This window comes from Phalaenopsis equestris, unplaced genomic scaffold (genome assembly GCF_001263595.1).
Source record: "Phalaenopsis equestris unplaced genomic scaffold, ASM126359v1 Scaffold000250, whole genome shotgun sequence".
Lineage (NCBI taxonomy): Eukaryota > Viridiplantae > Streptophyta > Magnoliopsida > Asparagales > Orchidaceae > Phalaenopsis > Phalaenopsis equestris.
The window spans coordinates 1,197,210-1,211,403 of NW_018164692.1; the positions used below are offsets into that span (position 1 = coordinate 1,197,210).

General features: G+C 40.0%; 1 protein-coding gene across 2 annotated transcripts; it reads left to right on the forward strand.

Annotated features, from left to right (window-relative positions):
- Positions 1–2,158: 2,158 nt before the first annotated feature.
- On the forward strand, positions 2,159–13,512 carry LOC110024130. 2 transcript variants are annotated; one of them, XM_020723913.1, is made up of 5 exons: positions 2,159–2,415; positions 2,548–11,246; positions 11,332–11,448; positions 12,223–12,474; positions 12,564–13,512. In XM_020723913.1, exons 2-5 carry the CDS (start codon positions 2,609–2,611, stop codon positions 13,055–13,057), a joined length of 9,501 nt encoding a protein of 3,166 aa, XP_020579572.1. In that variant the 5' UTR covers positions 2,159–2,415; positions 2,548–2,608; the 3' UTR covers positions 13,058–13,512. The 2 variants fall into 2 exon arrangements, with proteins under 2 accessions (XP_020579572.1, XP_020579573.1); XM_020723914.1 differs by having other exon boundaries at positions 12,268–12,474.
- Positions 13,513–14,194: the final 682 nt, after the last annotated feature.

The window sequence follows — 14,194 nt, forward strand, 5'->3', positions numbered from 1 at the left end:
GATTAAAAGTAAATTAAGATCGAAGTGAAAAGATCATCACAACTTCTTTAACATTCTCATGGCTCAACCAATTCAAATCACTATTTCACAAAATTTCAAGACAAGGAGAAAGACAGAGAAAACTACTCAGAACTCATGGAGAAAATACGACAAAACAAGCAACGTCATACAAACTTTAGTAAGTAAATATCACTTATCTCTAATTCCTCTACAAACAAACTCCTCGAAGTTCCTCTGAATCTCTTCATTTCTTTACAACACACAGATTTCTTCTTCGAAGCGGCAAGGAGGAAAAAATCTGTCACTTTCCCTCAACTCTTACAATCTCTCAAGGAATTCCTCACAATACTAACCCTAAATTAAACTCTCTACACTCTACAAACAACAAAAACTCAGCATACACCACCACGGGACTCCTCTCTTTGTTGGCCCAAATATTTCTCTTAAAGTTGTAGAAGAGTTTTCCCAAGAGTTGCCTAAGCATCCCCTCAAAAATCATCCACATTCAATGCACCTGTTAAGAGAACCGTCGTTCTCGCCGTCGGCAGCCGGCGCCGTCGGCGGCCTTCTAGAATATTTGATTCTGGACTCTCGGGAAAAACCCGACGTCGGCGCCGTTGGGCTCGCCGTCGGCGCCCTAGTTCAAATCTTCATTTTTTGGTCTTTTTTTGCTCCAAATTCGTCCTTTTTGCATCTTTTTACTCCAATGACCATAATTTAACATACTTGCAACAAAACATCAAAAATACCTTTCTTTATACCCTTAACAAAACATCAAAAATACCCTTATTTAAAGTGCAATATCATCAATATTATTATAAAATAGGTATGAAAATCTCAACATATTTTTCTTTGGTCAGTTACTGACCAATAGGATTTATGATAATTTAATTGATTAATTGACATTTATTATTAAAATAAATGACACACGCTAGTAACTATCATTCATAAGGGGTTACTTATCAGAAAGGATTTAAGATAATGTAATTAATTAATTAAAATAAATAACACACATTAGTAACCACCATCCATAAAGGGGTTACATATCAAAAAGGATTTAAGATAATTTAATTAATTAATTAAAATAAATAACACCCATTAATAACCACCATCCATAAATTGGTTACATATAAAAAAAGATTTAAGTTAATCAATTAAAATAAATAACACATATTAGTAACCACCACTCTAAGAGGTTACTTATAAAAAAGTTTTAAGATAATTTAATTACTTAATTGTAATTTATTATTAAAATAAATGACCCATGTTAGTGGGTTTTTGGGTAACCTGGGTGATAGTTAAAAATTTAACAGCTTTTGCTTTTTTAGGCTTGCATCTTCTAAGGTTTGTGCATTCTTAGGCTTGTATCTTCTAAGGTTGGTATATTATTGGGCTTGCATATTCTAAGGCTTGTGCCTTCTTAGGCTTATGCTATGTGAGAGCTTGAAATGCATAGTGCCTTTTGAGGCTCGTAGCCTTCTGAGATCTTTGATGTACCGATGTTATATCCTAATAAAATACCAGTTCAATTCAAATGTTGTAATATCTTAACTCAAATTCATGTCGTAATACACCTTCATTTTTATATATTATTTTGTATTTATAAAAATTATGTTAGCTATCTAATATAAATGAGTTTCTTCCCAAATCAGCCAATCTTCATAATATTAAAATTTATTTTTTTAATAAAAATAATATTTAGATTATTTTTTGAATGATTTAATTCACATAATTGAATTCCAAATTTAGCCAACCTTCTAAGATCTATGATATACATGTGTTATATCCCAGTAAAATATCAGTTCAATTCAAGTGTTACAATATTTTAATTCAAATTCAAGTCTTAATACACCTTCATTTTTACATATTATTTTATATCTATCAAAATTATTTTAGCTATCTAATAAAAATAAGTTTCTTCCCAAATTAGCCAATCTTCATAAATATTTGAATTCAATCATTCAAAAAATGATCTAAATATTAGCTTTATTAAAAAAAATAAATTTTAATATTATTTACATGAATATCCCTAAGGTTTATTATTTTGATTTGAAGTAATTTGAAATAATGAAAAAAATATCATTTCCATTGGCAAAAGTAGATAAATAATTCCGCAGTTTCCTACAAAATACAAGGCTTGACCAGCCTTGACCAGCCTTTAATCGAGTGAGCTCACCAATCAAAGTGCTTCCCCGCAACTCCCCACTGACTCGTTACTCCTGCACTCAGCTGTTAATATCCCGACAAAACTGCAGAGACGACAGAAGCAGGAGAAGCGGCTCTCTGAACCTCGATGGACTTTCCCTCTCTTACCTCCGAATCTTCACTTCACGAAACCCTAAACCCTCTTTTGACCCTGTTGATCCCATCCAATATCGTTCAAAGTGTTCATCGCGACTTGAAAATCTAATACAGGTACGCACTCCAATTCATCTTCCTCCTTTGTCTTCTTGTTTCTTTCGTTCTTCTTATTTAGAGCTTGATCGTCGTCATTTCTCAGTTTTTAGTGGAATTACAGAACTTGGGTTTGATTTTTCTTTGTTTTAGATTCCGAGGCTTGGTTGGGGGGGAAAGAGACGAGTGTTGGATCTCGCTAGGGTTTCTCCGTATGTCGTCGGGCGCCGGCGAAGCTGGTGGAGCCGGCGGTCTCGATCTCAACTTTGATGCTGGAGCGGTACTTGATGACCATGAAGCTGGTGCGGCGGATGAAGTGGAGGATGCACCGGTTAGTATTTGTGGTGAATTTGTTGAGAGGGAAAGGGGGGAGAGTATGGATGTGGGAGGGGACGAGAAGAATGAATGTGTGAGAGGGATAGCTGATCGGGAAGATGGGATGATGGGTAACGGAGAGGGGAGTGCTGCATCTGGGCTTGAGGCACGTCCTGACGTAGGTGTGGTGGGCAATGTTATAAGGGAAGCTGAAGCTGAGTCTCATGGTGGGAAGCTTTTGGAAGTGGAATTTGTGGAGAAAGGGTGCGCAGAGCCGATTTCTGTTTCAACAGTGGGGTTTGAGGATGTTGTGGCTGGCAATCAAACTATGAACTTGGGAGATGGATCTGGCGATAATCAGAAGCGAGGTGCTGCTGTAGATATGGAGGGTGTGATGGGAACTGATGAAATTTCTTCGACTGTTTTAGTTGGTGGTGGACGGACTGGAGATGAAAGGTTGGAAGGATCAGCAATTTTGAGAAGGGAACAGGTTGAGGTTCGGGTGGATTTGGTGGATGGAGGTGGTGAGCTTGCAGATGGTCAATTAGACCTTGAAGAGAGGGTACCTGATGCTGAGTCGTTTACCGTGAAGCTGATTGAAGTGGACACAGGGGAGAAAGAAATTACTGATCCGGTTACTTTTGTAGCTGTTGACACTGGCAATCAAGCTGCGAGATTGGGAAACGTTTCTGGTGATCAGAAACAAGGAATTGATGTGAATGTGGAAGGCTTGGTTATTGATCATCATTTAGGCTCTGGGGAAAGGGAAGCTGAAGTTGTGTCTCACGGTCGGAAGTTTTTGGAAGTAGAGAAGAGAGAGGAAGGAAGTTCAGAGTTGGCTGTTGTTTCAACTGAAGGATTTGAACCTGCTAAAGCTAGCATTACTACTTTGGACTTTCATGATGGATCTGGTGGCGATCAGAAGCAAGGAACTGATTTAGTTGCAGAATTGGACTTGGGGGAGAAAGGAAGTGCTGACCTGGTTGCTGTTTCAACTGTAGGGTTTGAAGCTGTTGAGGCTAGCAGTCAAGCTATGTACTTGGGAGATGGATTTGACAATGATCAGAATCAAATTTCCGATGAAAATAAAAAGAAAATGGTCAGAACTGATGAAGGTTTGCTTACTGTTTTAGTTTGTGCTGGTCTGGCTGTGGATGAAAAGTTAGAAGGATCATCAAATTTGAGAGAAGAACAGGCTGATGTAGATTTAGTAGATGCTGGTGTTCAAGCTGTAGATGATCAATTAAGCCCTGAAGAAAGGGAAGCTGAAGGTGATTCTCTTCACATGAAGTTGCTGGAAATGGACATAGGGGGGCGAGAAAGTGCTGATCTGGTTTCTGTTTCAGCTGAAGTGTGCAAAGCTGTTGATGTTAGCAATCAAGCTGTGGGGAGTGAAACTACCAATCTGGTTGCTGTTTCAGCACAGCTGATTGAAGCTGTTGAGGCTAGCAATCTAGCTGTAAACTTGGGAGATGGTTTTATTGGTGATCAGAAACAAGGAATTGACTTAGATGCTGAAGGTGTCGTTATGGATGGTCAATTAGACCCTGCAGAAAGTGATGCTGAAGTTAAGCCTCTTAGTGGCAAGTTTTTGAAAATGGACAAGGGGGGCGAAGGAAGCGCAGTGTTGGTTTCTGTTTTGGATGAAGATTTTCAACCTGTTGAGGCTAGCAGAAATCCTATGAATTTTCATGATGGATCTGGTGGTGATCAGAAGCGAGGAACTGAAATAAATGAGGAAGGCATGGTTATAGATGGTGAACTGGGCTCTGGAAAAAGGAAAGGTGAGGTTGAAACTCCTGAAGAAAAGCCTTTGGAAATGGAAATGGTGAAAAAAGGAAGCACAGTTCTGGTTTCTATTTCAACTGAAAGGCTTGAACAACATGCTAAAGTTTGCAGTCAAGCTAAGGATTTGAGCTATGGATCCGGTGATGATCAGAGGCGAGGAGCTGGTTTTAATGTAGAGAGCATAGCTAGAATTAATGAAGATTCTATTCCCATTTCAGTTGGTAGTGGTGGGAAGCTTTTGGAAGATGTCTACAGTGAGAAAAGAATTGCTGATCCGGTCGCTGTTTCTTCTAAAGTATTCGAACCTGTTGAAGCTAGCAGTCATGCCATAAATTTGGTACACAGATCTGGTGATGATCAGAGGTTAGCAGTTGGTGTTGATGCAGAAGGCGTGGTCAGAATTAATGAAACTTCTGGGACATGTACTGGAGGACCTGAGGATGAAAGATCAGAGCCATCGTTCATTTTGAGAAAAAAACAGGTTGTTGTTTGGGATGATTTAGGTGATGAAAGAGATCAGCCTGTTCATGGTGAACTGGACACCAGGAAAAGAGAAGCTGAATTTAAATCTTATGGTGGTAGTAGGTGCATAGAAGTGAACATGGGGGAGAAGGTGAGTGCAAAGCTGTTGGGTGCTTCATCTGAACTGCCTGAAACTGTGGGGGCTAGTAGTGAAGCTATGAACTTGGGAGATGGAGCTGGTGGTGATCCAGAGCAAAGTGTTGATGTAGATATGGAGGGTCTGATGGGAACTGATGGAGGTTCTCTTACTGTTTTAGTTGTTGGTAAAGGGGTTGACAATGAAAAGATGGAAGGATCATCAACTTTGAGAATGGAACAGTTTGAGATTCAGGTGGATGAAAGTGATCGGGTTGTAGGTGCTCAATTAGGCTGTGGGGAAAGTAAAGCTGAGGTTGATTCTCATGAAGGGATGCTGTTGGAATTGCACACTGGGGAGAAAGAAGGTGCTGATCTAGTTGCTGCTTCTGCTGAAGATTTTGATGCCGTTGAGGCTAGCAATCAAGCTATGAACTCGGGAGACGGTTCTGGTGATGACCAGATTCAAGGAATTGATGCAGGTGCAGAAGGCATGAATCAAGATGTTCAATTAGGCCCTGCAGAAAGGGATGCTGAACTCAATTCTATCAGCAGAAAACTTTCGGAAGTGGACCAGAGTGAGAAAGAAAGTGCAGAGCCTGTTGCTGTTTCAAGTGCAACATTTGAACGTGTTGAGACTAGTGGTCAGGCTATGGACTTTGGAGATGGATCTGATGGTGATCAAAAGGGGGGAACTGATGTAAATGTAGAAGGCATGGCATTAGATGCTGAATCAAGTCCTGGGAAAAGTGTGGCTGAAGTTGAATCTCATGGTGAGAAATTTTTGGAAGTTGACAGGGATGATGAAGGAATTACAGAGCTGCCTACTCTTTCTACTGAAGGGTTTTTAAATTGGAAGGCTAACAGTGACCCTATGAATTTGATTGATGGATATGGTGGTAATCAGAGGCTAGAAACTGATGTTGATGCAGAGTCCATTGTCAGAACTGATGAAGATCCTGCTTCTATTTCACTTGCTAGTGGAGCAGCACCTGAGGATGCAAGGTTGGAAGAAATATTGATCTCAAGGAAAGAAGATTCAGAGTTTCAGGACAATTTGGTGGATGGAATTAATGAGGTTGTAGAATGTGAACTGGGCACTGCAATAAGTTTACCTGAAGTTCAATCTTATGGTGAGAGGTGCATGGATGTTGACATGGGGGAGAAGGGGAGCACAAAGCTGGTTGTTGCTTCCACTGAACGTTCTGAAGCTGTTGTGTCTGGCAGTCATGCTATGAACTTGGGAAGTGGATCAGGCAGTGATCATATACAAAGAACCGATGGAGATGCAGAAGACATGGCAAGGAATGCAGATTCTGTTACTGTTTTGATTGTGGGTGGAACTCTGGGGAATGCAAGTTTGGAGGGATCACTGCCTTCTGGAAAAGAACAAGTTGAGGTTCTGGTGCAATTGGTGGATGGTTGTGGGCAGATTGAAAATGAACTTGAATCTCATGATAGAATGTTGTTGGAGGTGGACTTGGAGGAGAAAAGAAAAGATCTGATTGCTGCTTCAGCTGTAAGTTCTGAAGCTGTCGAGGTTAGTTGTCAAGCTATGAATTTGGGAGACCGATCTGGTGTTGATCAGGTGCAAGGAATTGATGTTAATACAGAGGACAATGTTGATATTTGTGATGATTCTGCTGCTGTTTCAGCTGGCGGTGAAGGTCCTCAGGATGAAAGGTTGGAAGATGAATCAACTGTTTTGGGAATTGAGCATGGCGAGGCTTTGCAAAAGTTGGTGGATGGATGTGGTCAGGCTGTAGATATTGAACTGATCCATAGAGAAAGGACGCCTATTGTTGACTCTCATGGTGGGAAGTTATTAAAAGTGGAAACTGTGGCTAAAGAAGCTGCTGAGCCATTTGCCATCTCAGCTGAAGGGTTTGAAGCTGTTGAGGCTTGTAGTCAAGTGATGGACCTCGAACATGGATCTGATGATGGTCAAAAGCAAGGAACTGATGTAAATGCAGAGTACGAGGTAGGAACCAGTGGAGATTATGCTAATGTTTCAAGTGCTATTGGAGCGCCCGAGGATGATTTGGAAAGATCATTGCTTTTGGAGAATGAGCACACTGAGGTTCTGCAGGATATAGTGGATGGACATAATCAGGTTTTCGATGGTGAATTAGGCCCTGGAAAAAGGAAAGCTGAAGTAGAGCCTTATAGTGAAATGTTCTTGGAACTGCTCGTCAGGCAGAAAGGCAGTACAGAGCTAGTTTCTGTTGCAGCTGGAGGTTCTGTTACTGCTGAGCCCAGCAGTCAAGTTATGGACTTGGAAGACGGATATTCTAGCGAACAGAAGCAAGAAAGCGATGTGGGTGCAGTGTGTGTTCTCAAAACTGATGAATATTCAGTTGTTGCTTCAATTGATTGTAGAGAGCCCAAAGATGAGATGCTGAATGGATCATCAAATTTGATTAAAGAGGTCGAGTTTGGAGGAGCAACTCATGGGACCAGATCTTCAGCCAAAGATTTACCCGAGTCTACAAAGAATGAAATTGCTGGTTATGATCCAATTATACATGCTGCGCAACATCAAACTGAATTTGATGGAGGTCGGAGGCAGGATACCGATGTAGGTGCCGAGACCATGGTGGGAGGAACTGAGCAAGTATCTCTTGCTGTTTCAGTTAGTGGTGGAGGACCTGAGGATGATAGGTTGGAGACTTCATATGAATTTAGAGAAAAACATGATGATGTTGGAGAAGATAATATTAGACCTGAAACGCCAGATACAAAATTGGCTCATCCAGAAAATATTGGAGGCAATAATGCTGATGCAATGAAAGATACTGGGCATGTTAAAGAACTACTTCACAGTAAGCATAGGGAGGATCTGGGCTCCAGAGAGGAATTTGGTGGTGATCATAGGATAGGATCATGTATGGAATCAGATGCTGAGCCATTGGATTTTACTGTCGCTTGTCAGGGAGTTGAAGCTCAAGGGTTAGAGGCTGCACCAAGATCAGATGGTAAGCAGGTGAAAGTTAAATGCGGTGATGAATCTCATATGGTGGATAAAGTTGCACATTTCCAGGATAGTGTTGATCGAGTGAATCTATATGTTGTTTGTGATTTGGCTGAAGGGCATCCAGATGAAATGGAAGATGAAATAATTCGAGACAGTGGTCACAATCTGAGTCAAGTGAATTCTGAGGTTCCTGCAGGGGTGGAAATCATGATTAAAAAGGACTTGGCTTGTCTGCCTGTTGTTGAAGTGGATCATAGCATCATGCACTGTGCTTTAGATGACCAGGTTCCAGGAAATGAAGTCTATAACCATGAAACGGTAGCAGCAGATAAGAAACAGGACAATGGTTTGGAAAGTTTTCAAGGTTCAGGGCTGGTGCTCATTGGAGGGGAGGCTGGCATAGTTCACCATTCTCCAGTGGGCACAGAAAGAGTTGAAGTTTTCACACAAGCCTCATCTGTAGAAAATGATTCGAAGATTTTTAATGAAAACAATGCTGCTGCTGGTGAAACAGTACAGAAGCTGGACTCCATTCCTATTATTGAAGAGCAAGACACAGCTTTAAGACAAGTGGATACAGTTGTTAGTGGTAATATCGTTGAATGTTCTGATGTTCCAATGACTGCTATGGTCCTACACATGCCAGTTAATGTTGAGGCGTGGAGTTCGGATGAACATGCAGCTGTTGATAATATGGTAGATAAAGGAAATGTTCTTTATGAGGATAATGGTCCTGTCATGAATGTTGCATCAGCTGAATTTCAAAATGGGGATGCACGGCTAAATTTTGACCATCAAATCCAGAAAATAGATTCGTCATCCCTGATGGTTTCATGCAGGGAAGAAGAAGCACATGCTTCAGGTTCTCACTTGCATAGTAATGTTTTCATGGAAAAAGGTTATAGCATCATGGAGGATTCTAATTCACTTTTGGGGATTAGCATACCTGACTCTTCAGCAGAATCGGCTGAACTTTCTGTTGGATGCCAAGATGTGCGACCTCTGAATGTCCCTCCTAAGGAACATGAAGAAGTAGAACCTGTGCAGGGAACCCTTCCTGCTTTGCATACAGAGGATAAAACTATTAATTGTAGCTTGAAGATGCAAGATGGGACACCCGAGAATTTGAAGGAATCAGAGAACCAAGGTGAAGGATGTGATGACACAAGGGCAGACTCAGCTTCCACCAGCCAGCGGGCCACTTACTATTTATGTTTTCCAGAGGAGGGTTTCTATACCTCTGACCTTGTCTGGGGTAAAGTGAAAAGCCATCCTTGGTGGCCAGGACAAATTTTTGATTTCTCTGGCGCTTCACAACTGGCTATAAAATACCAGAAGAAAGATCATTTTCTTGTAGCATATTTTGGGGACAAAACATTTGCTTGGTGTGAAGAATCACGTTTGAAGCCTTTTCAATTGTTTTACTCTCAGATGGAAAAGCAAACCAGTTCCGATTCATTCTTACATGCTCTCTGTGACATCTTGGCGGAAATCTCTAGGCGTGTAGAATTGTCGATGATCTGTTCGTGTCTTCCTGAAGAAACATATGCTGATATCAAGTACCAAAAAGTTGAAAATGCTGGGGTGCAGGGTAAAATTGTTGATTCAGTTTTTGACAGGTGTGAGATTGTCAATTATTTTCATCCTGACCAATTTCTTGAGTATGTTAGAGCATTAGCACAACTCCCATTCGGAGGGGCGGATAGATTGGAGCTTGCAGTTGTTCAGGCTCAATTAAAAGCCTTCTATCTCTCGAGGGGATATACAGAACTTCCTGCTTTCACAAATGGCAGTGGGTTGGTTGAGTATGACTTTGAGACTCCTATGAGCAAAAAGCTGAATGATGATGATTTAGATCATTCTGCAACCCTTTCGGATTTGTTCTCTACCAAGGGTAAGTTGAAAAGCAGAGATGGTTCACTTGGCAATCAAAAGCAGATTGTGGAGGATGGCAGAAAACAAAAGAGCCTGTCTGAATTGATGGAAGAGAAAACAACCTTTCTTCTTGTAAACAGGCATGAAAATGCATCTGAGGTGCAGGAAGATGAGAACTGTGTTTCATCTGGCAATAAACGTAAGGCTTTTGATTATGTTTCCACTGATATCGGGAGAAGCAAGACAAAGAAAGTTGACTCTCAAGTGGATGAAGAGACCAAGTTGCCATCGCCAACGTCTAATAGCTCTTTCAAAGTGGGGGCGTTCATTAGCAGAGCTGCAAGTAAGCTGACAAGTGGTCAACCCATTCGCAAATGCCATAGTGAAACATCTGAGAGGGGTCTGTCAAAAACAGATGATTGGAGCGTTGATTATATGGACCTTGATGATTTCTTTGATGTTCCTTTTGAGTATCCAAAGTTACAGATAGACCTCTCTGTGGACTATCCTCCAACGAATGAAATGCTGTATAAACTTTGTTTAGCTGCAAGGAACCCTTTGAAGGGACATAATTTCTCGTCTACTGTTATTAACTTCTTTTGCATTTTCAGGAATGTACAAGTTTCTAACACTTCTATAGAGAAGAATAAGACCGAGAAACCAAGAGCTAAAAGAGGGAGAAAGAAAAAGATTATTTTAGATTTAGTGTCACCTGATATGTCTACTCCTGATCATATGAAGGATTCTTATTGGTCTGATATGATTATACCTGAAAAGGATGCGCCATTGAATCCTCCTAAAAGAAGAGGTAGGAAGAAGAGAAAATTTACTGAGGAATCATCACCCTCATCACTGATCTTAAATTCTCCATCAGACTGTGAACCAAAATTGCATACTGGAGCAATATGTCCTCATGTTAAACATTTGTTGACCGCAGAAAGACCAATTATTAGTGTGGAAGAAAAAATCATTGATGAGCGCACACCAACTGCTGTGATTTTATATTTCAATAGTTCAAATTCTCTTCCTTCGGACTTGGATCTTATTCGAATTTTTAGTCGTTATGGGCCTCTAAAAGAAGAGGAAACATTTATTGAGAGGAAAAATAACAGTGCTATGGTGGTTTTTAAGAAACGCACTGATGCAGAAATGGCATTTAGTGGCGCAGGCAATTTTAGTACTTTTGGGCCAGCATTACTCAGTTACCGACTCAGACATTTTCCATCCAAGTCTTCTCCGGTGAACCCATTCATTGGTGAAGATGATGCCACGTTAATCAATGATGGCCCTCTTAGAATTTCGGGTATATTTTTTTTTCACAAACTTCATTTTGTAATTTTAAACAAAATCGGAAGGGCTATATATTTTCACCATGTTTTTCTTTGTAGCTGAACCTGAATTTAATGGTGCCTCGGATGGAAATTTGTGTGAAGCTGTGAGCAAGGAATCATCTTTCTTTGTTCAATCTCAAGGGCATTTTGGAACCGTACCAGAGATGCCAACAGGTAATGATGTTAGAAGAAAGTTTTCCGATTTTATTTTAAGAGGGCCGGTTTGTTCTATTTTTGGGCTAGAAGTGATTGGATCTAACTTCAGCAGTTCAAGTATTTATTTGGTTGAAATTAGATTGAAATGAGCTCCTACCCCAAAATTCTCTTTTAAAAAGATGACCTTCAGTGCTTTTCATATAATTAATAAAATTATATTAAATGAGGATGATGAGCTAATATTTTCTTTTTTGCTTAAAATAATAATAATAATAATAATAATAATAATAAAATTAATGTTAATTTCTCTGGAGCTCAAACAAACAAAAACTGAGTTTCATAATAAGAAGGTTCCTTGTCATTGCAACACAGCTTAATACTTCTCACCTTTGGAGTTGAGATCCCAGTATTTTCAGATATTTGCAGTGAAACAAAGTGATTCGAATTGAAACTAAAAATGGTTATGCGACATTTACATAGCATTCAAATCTATACAGTGAAACAAAAGACTAATTTACTAGGCATGCAAATCTTATGTATTTACTTATCTCACACCAAATCTTTCCTATTTACACCCATAGCATTCAAATCTTTAATAACACAAAAAATAATACTGGGACTACTTATTAAAAGTGAAATACACCTTTTCATGCATAGATTTTGGTGCTATGCATGTAAATATGGATGTTTAAGTGTCAGATATGTAATTGTGTGCTACTTATGTAAATTTCCCAAACTGAGGCGGTTCCTTGATATTAGCCCTGATGCAAAATGTTGCTGCTATTATTACAGTTCAAGATTATGCTGACAATACCCATGCTGAAATTGGAGCTGCAGGAGAATTTTCTGAGCTTGCTCAGTATCAAGTTGGGGATGTAGTAGTTTCGGACTCTGCGCCGACCAACACAGGAAGCGAAGAGCCGTTCCAAGATGTTCCTGCTCCAATGGAGACTGGTGCAGCTGCAGACCACCTGCTGCTTGAATCTCTAGACCAAGAGTTTTCTTATTTTGACCTGGATCACGCAGAGGCTGGAGATATATCAGGTAATATGCTGATTAAAACTATGTTTCAAGATTTATCTGGTTCTGTTGCAGGAAATGTTAAGATCTGTAGTTATTTCAAATACTGCCAGGGACAGAAGTTGGAACTGAAAAGTCCCATGGCCTTCTTCTCGAGACCACTGAAGTTTCCTTTTCAGTAAATGATCGATCCTTACGCGAAGAATCATGTAATCCTGCAACAGCTGGGGAAACTGCCAAACAAGTGGCAGCGACCGGAACATCAGAGTCTGTTGCAGAACAACTGGAGAATGGAACACTGCTGGAAACAGGCATCCAAGTAGATGCTGTTGATATTCCAGATAAATTCAACGTTGCTCCAGATCAACCTGGAGAAAAGGAATGCTCTGATTCTCCTGCACCAGGTCATACTGGTGCTGGAACATCAGACCAAAGTTCAGTTACCATAGATGCTCAATTAATGGAGGCAGATTCAAATGCCGTGGAGGTAAGGGAAGCTACTACTTTATCAGATTCTACTCAGATAGCGTTGGAGGGACGAGATCCATCTGCTGAGGCGCCTATCCATGTAACGGAACTCTGCATCAGCGAGCAAAGAATCAGTTGAATCTTTATTTGAAGTTTCTAACACCAATGCCAATGGCTACGCATGAAGGCTAGAACAAAGAGAGATCTGATTCTGATTTTATAGAAATGAGGTTGGAAATGTGTGACATGCTGAGAGATTATTGGCGGAGAATCAATCATCTGGTATTTATTGCTGCACCCACACGAAGCCGAAGGCCCGGAAGAGCCGTTTTCTCTGGGATTTTTGTCAAATATGGATTGTCATATGGTGTTTCTCACTTCGAATATGCAGATTAGGGGAAGAAAGGCGAAGTGTCAAGGCAGTGTTGCCGGTTGTATAATGTTTGGAATATGATAATTTCTGATATTTTGTATGCTTCATGGATTATTAAATGCTTCAACCTTTGGAGCTGGGCCTGTTGCTTCCATATTCTGTAAATTGTATGTTTTATCTTTGTCGAATGCTCGTCTTGATTAGCATTCCATCAGTCAAAATATCCGATTTGTTTTGTGCCTTACTGTGTTATATTTAGCCGAGAGGATGAACTTATTGTTCATGCTCCAATCTGTCAATGTGTCGTATAAATCGGAATATAATCTTCAAATTTTGCTCCAAAATTTGCTGCTTTGGTAAATCTAAAATCCTGATTTCAGGGATTTAGAGGAGGTCTATCCCAAATAACCTTTCAATAACTCAGTTATTAAGGGTTATTAAGAGGTTATCGGGAGGTAGTAACTCCAATAACATCTCAATAACCTCTCAATAACCTACCAATAAATTCAACGGTTTGACACTCGTCTTTTTCCTGTCATTTGAGGGTGTTGTGAGGTTATTGAAGGTATTAACCTCAATAGCAGTGACATAACCCTCCAATATTCCCTAGTAAATTTCATACAAACTCAATTCTATGTATGATGTACGTAATATTTTCTAATTTCTTAGAGACTATAAAAATTAGTGTGACAAACATTACTCCCAAGTCCTTGTTTTTTCTGTCGAAAATATTTAAAAATAAAAATATTATAATCAAATACTCGTTTTATAATTTTAAACTTTTAATGATAGTCTTTCAAGGCAAGGTCCCCTCTTTTTAGGCTCGCCTCCTCCGGGTTTGAGGCTCGTCTTGAATTGCACATGATCTTTGATGGGAGGGTCTGAAAAAAGCCTCATAACTTC